Source organism: Carlito syrichta, unplaced genomic scaffold (assembly GCF_000164805.1).
Source record: "Carlito syrichta isolate Samal-C Ts95f unplaced genomic scaffold, Tarsius_syrichta-2.0.1 Scaffold308847, whole genome shotgun sequence".
In the NCBI taxonomy this organism is placed as follows: domain Eukaryota; kingdom Metazoa; phylum Chordata; class Mammalia; order Primates; family Tarsiidae; genus Carlito; species Carlito syrichta.
Window position 1 is genome coordinate 473927 of NW_007252943.1, and position 6825 is coordinate 480751.

General features: G+C 44.5%; 1 protein-coding gene across 2 annotated transcripts; it reads right to left on the reverse strand.

Moving 5' to 3' along the window:
• Nucleotides 1–300: 300 nt before the first annotated feature.
• Nucleotides 301–6220, reverse strand: RPL7L1 (ribosomal protein L7 like 1). Of its 2 annotated transcripts, none has more exons than XM_008066144.2 (7): nucleotides 6072–6217; nucleotides 5352–5457; nucleotides 3816–3979; nucleotides 2702–2839; nucleotides 1589–1698; nucleotides 1188–1402; nucleotides 301–723 (listed from the first exon to the last, which is right to left on the reverse strand). In XM_008066144.2, exons 1-6 carry the CDS (start codon nucleotides 6110–6112, stop codon nucleotides 1194–1196), a joined length of 768 nt encoding a protein of 255 aa, XP_008064335.1. In that variant the 5' UTR covers nucleotides 6113–6217; the 3' UTR covers nucleotides 301–723; nucleotides 1188–1193. The 2 variants fall into 2 exon arrangements, with proteins under 2 accessions (XP_008064335.1, XP_021572283.1); XM_021716608.1 differs by lacking the exon at nucleotides 301–723 and adding an exon at nucleotides 755–775 and having other exon boundaries at nucleotides 6072–6220.
• Between the last annotated feature and the right edge of the window lie 605 nt (nucleotides 6221–6825).

Consider the following 6825-nt stretch of genomic DNA (forward strand, 5'->3'; position numbering starts at 1 on the left):
TTGGTAAACTTATGTCTTCCATAGGACATGGAACCAGAGATTAGAAAGATCAGGGCCTGGGTGATCTGACAAGAAAAAGGACTTCCTCACATAAGGTACACAGGTCTCTGAGAAGGGTATGACCACCCTAAAACTGCAAGTAAAATTTTGAATACATGTATGTTTTCCTGGTGAAGGAGTCTTTTATTCTCAAATCCTGAGCTAGAGAAAAGGATTTAGAGCCAGCCAAGCGTGAAGGCTCTCAAAACCATTACTGAAAAGTTGGAACATCAACTCAGAGAAAAGACAACCGAGCAGTTGTTTTTGTGCTCTTGTTCCTAAGTGTATTTCAAGTCTTTTCAAAGCAAGGTCCCAGGAACCCCCAGATTCAAGCATGCCCCTGGGCTTGGTCCACTGCTGCAGAAGTCTTGTACACATGCTTGCTTTATTCATTCACCAATACTGAACCTCAGGATAGAAGATGTGACAAAGTGAGACTCCTTCCTGCATGACACATATTGATTTCAGAGGTGGGGGCAGCCAACGTGGAGAACATTGGAATTTTTCCTTGGAACTGGACTGATGAAAGGGGCCTGCCATTAACATAATCTTCTATCTTTTCCCTGATCCTTTCCTTCCAGTTTTTGAAGGAAGAGTCCCAAATATAATCTTCTCTGAAGATACTTGATGCCAATTCCAAAAAACAAAAACACATGCTTCCAATGCACTGTGCTTTCAGATATTCTGAGGAAGAAAGACACAACCGTATTAATACAAATTTACTATAATTTGGCACCTAAGAGCAGTAGCAGCAATAAAAAATAATTTTAAGCAGAGTTAAAATTCTTTTAGCTAAATACATAATTTACATCTCCAACTCCTTTTTGAAATTATATATTTCAATCATCTGATTTAAGATTCGTAGTTATTAACATTACCCTCACAATGATCAAGCAATACATAAGATTTTTCTAGCCCATAACATTTCAAAATGTCAACAGTTTTTAGCCTGTAACTCTTAGGATATACATAGCCTAATCAAGCATTCGCTGTTCCAAGCAGGTCACCATCTTTTAGACTTGTAAATACCAGCCTCCTTTTTCTTCCCAATCTCAAGGTTACTCTCAAGTACTAGCAAATGCTTTTAAATGGCGAGGTATGGCCCATCAAGTCAGCCCAAGGGCAGTTTTCAGCCCAGCTTTCCTTACCTAGGTCTAGTTCAGCAGGCGGATTAGCTGATTGATGCGTTCACCCCGATAGCCAGGTGAACCCATTTCCTTGACGAAGCCTACTCTATTTTTGGTAGCATGACGGGCTACTGAGAGTTGGAAAGGGCGCAAGAACCATGAGATCTCCTGGAAATGCTTTCCCGGGAAGGCAATTTCATGAATGAGGTCTTCCAAGCAAATGACACCAAACTTCCCTAAGAAATATAAGGGCAGAGATTCCTTTATTCAATATTTACCAAGCATATACTGACATGCTCTTTTATGCCAGAGCTGGGCACTCTGGCAAGTTTTTGACTCCAAGAATACAACCTGAATATTGCATCAAGGCCTTAAAGACTCTTGCTTTCTGCCTCAACTGACCCCTAAACTGCAGCACTCACCCAGGTGCTCCTCAATCACTGTGTTGTCTGTCAGAGGAATGGTCTTATTCTTGACCCTGGCTTGTCCACGTTTCAAGATGAGTTCCCGAACGGACTTCAGATTTGGAAATCTATGTGAACCAAAATAAAGGAGAATCTTCACCAACATCTGGCACACTACATACCAGCCCTGTAGCCTGGCTGAGGACAGAAGGCCGGAAAGGTTCTTTTACCCATCTGTCTCTGTCCCTAACCAGAGTATTCTGCAATAATATTCCAGCTGGGATGCTTGGGCATATCCATGATAAAGAACCAAAGTGTCCCCGGCTACATAATCAGGCATTTAATTTTATGGACATATATATTCACCAGGGAGAAACATTTATTTTCCCACCAAAAACAAAATAGAAAACCTGTTCTGGTTTAGAGTCTAGGACTCTGGGCCTTAGTGACCGTCTACTTAAGGCCAGGCGTGTTGGCTCACCCTGTAATCTCAGCACTTTGGGAGGCCGAGACGAAAGGTCTGCCTGAGTTCGGGGGTTCGAGAGCCAGCCCAGGCAACTTGGTGAGACCTCGTCTCTACAATAAATCACACACACAAAAACTGGCCAGGTGTGGTGGCATATGTCTGTAGTTCCAGCTACTTGGAAGGCTGAGGTAGTAGGACTGCCTGAGCCCAGCAGGTCGAGGCTATGGTGGCCATGAGCGTGCCAACCTGGGCAAAAAGAGTGAGACTCCAATTCAAAAAAAAAAATGTGCGAGATGGAAATTAGACCCAAGTCTTTTTTGGGTGTTAATGTTTGAGGAATACTACTCTTACACAAGTTCTGCCTCTAGCCCTGCTTCAAGATTCCAAGAATTAACCTCTCCTTGACCATCTCACTCAGCTTTAGTCCACTTTGAACTAGCTGTGCTATGGTACTTCAGACTACTACTAGCAGCTACTAAGGGATTAGCAGACCCTGCCCTCCACCACCTCATAACTCAAGATTCCTATGGTTATCAGTTGATTTCTGGTCACAACAAAATGTTCCTTCTACCTGGCAACATGAGCCTTGTTATACCCTGCACACCCTAATACACGCAAACATTTTTTTTTATCTAATGTGAATCCACATGGATAACCTTACTCACCCCCAGGTCACATAGGGCTCTACAATACGCAGCATTTTTAGGCGCTGGGGGGTGACTTTGACAAAGACACCACTGAAAATTTTCTTCAGGTGAAGTCTTGCAATGGTTCTCTGCACCAGCGAACTCACCCCATCAATCCTGAAATGAACAGCAACAGAAGCCAGGCTCTTTCCAGTCTCTGTTGGTCCAGTAAGTACTTACAAAATGCATTCTGCTATATGGGGTATCCAAAGACACAAACTATGCCTCAAAAAGCTCAGTTTAGTTATGTAAACTCTGGCAGTTATGTAAACAGATCCTTTCATGATGTGGAGCCATGGCTGGGGTGCCATGGGAACAGAGATGGTCCCTGAATGTGTGTGTGTTGGGGGGTATGTAGAGCTATGCACGTCCAGTTAAGGAAGATGGACTTGTTCCTATGGGGTGGTGAAAGCTACTGAAGATTTTAAGCAAAAGAGACAGAACAACATTTCTTTCTGACAATCCCTGAGATCCCAGTTAGAAAGGCTAATGCAACGTCAAGGAATAAGATATGGACAGTGGTAGGAGGGCTGAAGGGGAAAGAGCTCATAAATTTAAAAAAGCTGCAGGTATCTTGTTTGGGTGACTGGGTAGGGGAACCAGTAAGAGGTACAGAGCTGTATGTGGAGGTAGGGATGGGAAGAAAAGTAGTACTAAATGTGGAAAATGTCTTCTCTGCTTCACTCAGTCTTGAATTGCTTTTGAATATGAATTCGTTGAATATGCTTCACTCAGTCTTATTTTAGTTACTAGAAAGATGCCTCAGCATATATGCCTGGAAAGCCTTCTCCCAACACTGGTGAACTCCTTTCGTGTCTTTCAAGTCTCAGGGTGAAGTTGCTGCTTTGGAGAGGATGTCCTCACCCCCGCCATCACACACTTCATCCTTCCTCATAGCACTTATTTGCAAGCCTATCTAATGTCAGTCTTCCTAACCTTGTAGCCAAAACTATGTCTGTTGTGCTCAACCCTGAATCCCTTGTATAACTTGCCTTGGTGGCCTAGAGCCTACTCTCTCTTCGCCCTAGAAACAAGTCTAACGCTAAACCAACAGTTCACCCAGCATCGTGGGATTAGAAAGACAGTTCTATACCTTTGGATGCGTACAACAAAGGCCAAGGAATGTTTATCTGGCAATTCCAAGGCATGAGGTTTCACTTCTAGTCTTCTAAGACGCACACTGTCACGTTTCTGCCGCCAGGAATCATACAGGAACAATTCCAATCGCTTAAACTTGAGCCCTTTTCCTTTTCTTTGCTACAGAGAAGAGACACCATCATTACCATTTTGTACCTCCATTCATTTTTAATCTAGAACAGTAATTCATGAATCACTATTGAAAGAGCTTATTTCTCCTCGTGTCCTGCAAAGAGGAGCAAACACCCTGTATTTTTGTATAAGGAAAAAGTGAGAAACTGAAGTAAAGGTAGAGATGGCGAAACCTGGGAATTACTGGGAAAAATCTGATAAATACAAAACTAGTTTACGTGATATATATATATATATATATTTTTTTTTTGAGTTGGAGTCTCACTCTGTCACCCAGACTGGAGTGCTCGACCTGCTGGGCTCCAGCGATCCTTCTGCCTCAGCCTTCCAAGTAGCTGGAATTATAGGCATGCACTATCACGCCCGGCTAATTTTTGATTTATTGTAGAGATGAGGTCTCAAGTTGCCCAGGCGGGTCTCGAACCTGCGGGCTCAGGCAATCCACTCACCTCAGCCTCCCAAAGGCACGGGATTACAGGCTGAGCCACCAAGCCAGGCTGTTTACCTGCTATTAATCAGTGTTTACCAACAACTGTTTCTGGAACCTAGCACTGTATTGGGCACCACGAAGTACAAAACAAGTTAGCTTGTTTTAGTTCCTGTCCCCAAAATACACCCCCCCCAAGACATTTAGCAAATAGCAAAATTTGTTCATTTAAAAAAAACAAAAAACAAATTTTCTGCCATGTTTGGTCTCTCAAATCACTCAATAAATCTAGAAAAACATTTTCTACTCCACTTTTTTCTTAACAAACTCTATTCCAGCATTTTACCCAAGAGGATGTTAGATATATAAATATTTGCTAAATGAAGACATGAACCATATACAGTTGGTGCTCAGCATAGACAAATTCAACCAACTCCAGACTGAATATATCGAGGAAGACCAGGCACAGTGACTTGAAGCTGTGATGACAGTTATTCTGGAGGCTGAGGTGGGAGGATGGCTTGAGCCCAGGAGTTGGGAGGATAGGATGAGCTCTGATTACACCATTGCACTCAGCCTTGGTGACAGGGCAAGACCCTAACTTCCTAAAAAATAACAATATAACAATAAAAAATACAAATTTTAGATGTGCATAGCATGTACATTGTATAGATATTATAAGTAATCTAGAGATGATTTAAAGTACAGAAGCAGTAGAGTTATATGCAAGTACTATGCCACTTCACTTAGGGGACCTGAGCAGGCTCAAATTTTAGTTTCCCTGCGGATCCTGGAACCAGTTCCCTGAGGATATTGAGGGATGACTGTACCTGATGGGGGAGGGGCTCGTCAACACTAAATCTACCAATACATGCTGGATAAGACTCACGGAACACAAACCCTAATTCCTTTCTCTTGGTTTCCCACCATTACCTCCTTCCTTGCCAAAAGCGCCTGCTTTGCCTGGGTGGCTTTGAGAGCTTGATAAGCCTTCCTCTTTTTCAGGAGATTTTCTGGAACCAAAGGGATTTTCCTTTGCCTGATACAAAAAATTGAGATAGGCGATAATCATATTTAGAAAACGAACATTCAACGGATTTTCAAACCAATGAAAAATCCTGGGCTTCAGGGAACATCGCTCTCTTCAAATTCCTTAGGGCTGAGATTATCCTGAAACCTTGGTTTGACTCCAGTCCTCAAGATGGATCCCTAATATTAACTTGTCCCCAAGGCCTCAGAAAGTCACGAACCCCTTGGCTTCTGGGTTTGTATACTTCAATATAACTTTTCCTGCCAGTCTTTCCTAGGAGCTAGCAGCGATGAGACGAGAAAAAAACTCCGTGGGGTTGGGGCGGGTGCGGACCCGTGTGTAGGGTTAATACAGAAGTCAGGCTGGGTGAACCCATCTCTGGCTCTCTTCAGCCCGCTGCCTGGTCAATGCTCACCCCTCGAGACAACCGAACTTGACCGCGGCCTCCTCCGACCGCCCAGCCCTACGGTTTCTCACTCCCACCCTCTCTAGTACGGAGCCCTTTCTTTTCTCTACCTACAGCCCATAAATATCCTTGTTTTCCGCCACCGAGGCATAAAACGCAGTGGATGGTAACGGATACTCAAGGCCCCACCGCACATAATCCAACCCCAAACACTCACCCTTCCTCCGCCATCTTTCTCGGTCTGTCGGTACTGATCATGCGCACGCCCCACACGTGGGGGAAGAGAGGAGCCTCTCTATGTTTTCTTAACCACAGAGACGTTCAGGTCTAGCTCATGCTGGAGGACCCAGATTGCCTGCGCCCACTCATCAGCAGTAAAGCACCGAGGTCTTGTTAACGCTGATTCCTGCCAAAAACGACACACAGCTTCTTTCGCACCCCTTCCAAGCTTTCTAAAGCCCGTGTCATTTTCGAAATGCAGCCCCTTTCATTTAAGTTACATCTCATCACGCTGGTGGCTTGACCGTGAACAACGAAATGCTTCCCACAATGCACCTAAGGCTTCCACGGCAGCATCGGGGCTGCACTTCCGGCACGCACTCTGCTGCCCGACTCTAGGGAGGGGGACAGGCGACCTCCGCACAGTCCTTTCGCTCCTCGTGGAGAGAGCTGGCTGCTCTTACTTGGGTCTCACGTGTGGGTGGACGTGTTTGTGGACGACTTAGAGTCGTAAAGAAGGTAGCTCCTATTGCATCTGCTCGGCTCCGCTAGTGGGTCTTTGAGCAAGTAATTTAATCCCTCTGTATCTCGGTTTCCTTACCTAAGAAACGGATCTACATTATAGTAATTGTGAGATCTACCTAAGAGCGTTAGTAGGATTACATGAAATCAAAGTGGTTAGCAGGATGTCCGACAGCAGTCAGCACAGTGTTGGCTGACCTGCCTGGGCAGCATAGTGAGGCCCCGCCTCT

Bases quoted from the DNA above. Each gene is read 5' to 3' on its own strand.
- RPL7L1 (XM_008066144.2), bottom strand. From the start codon at position 6,112: ATGATCAGTACCGACAGACCGAGAAAGATGGCGGAGGAAGG. The intron at 1,699-2,701 runs GTGAGTAAGGTT...TGGTTCACATAG, and splicing joins GAGCCCTATGTGACCTGGGG to ATTTCCAAATCTGAAGTCCG. The intron at 1,403-1,588 runs GTGAGTGCTGCA...TATATTTCTTAG, and splicing joins AGTGATTGAGGAGCACCTGG to GGAAGTTTGGTGTCATTTGC.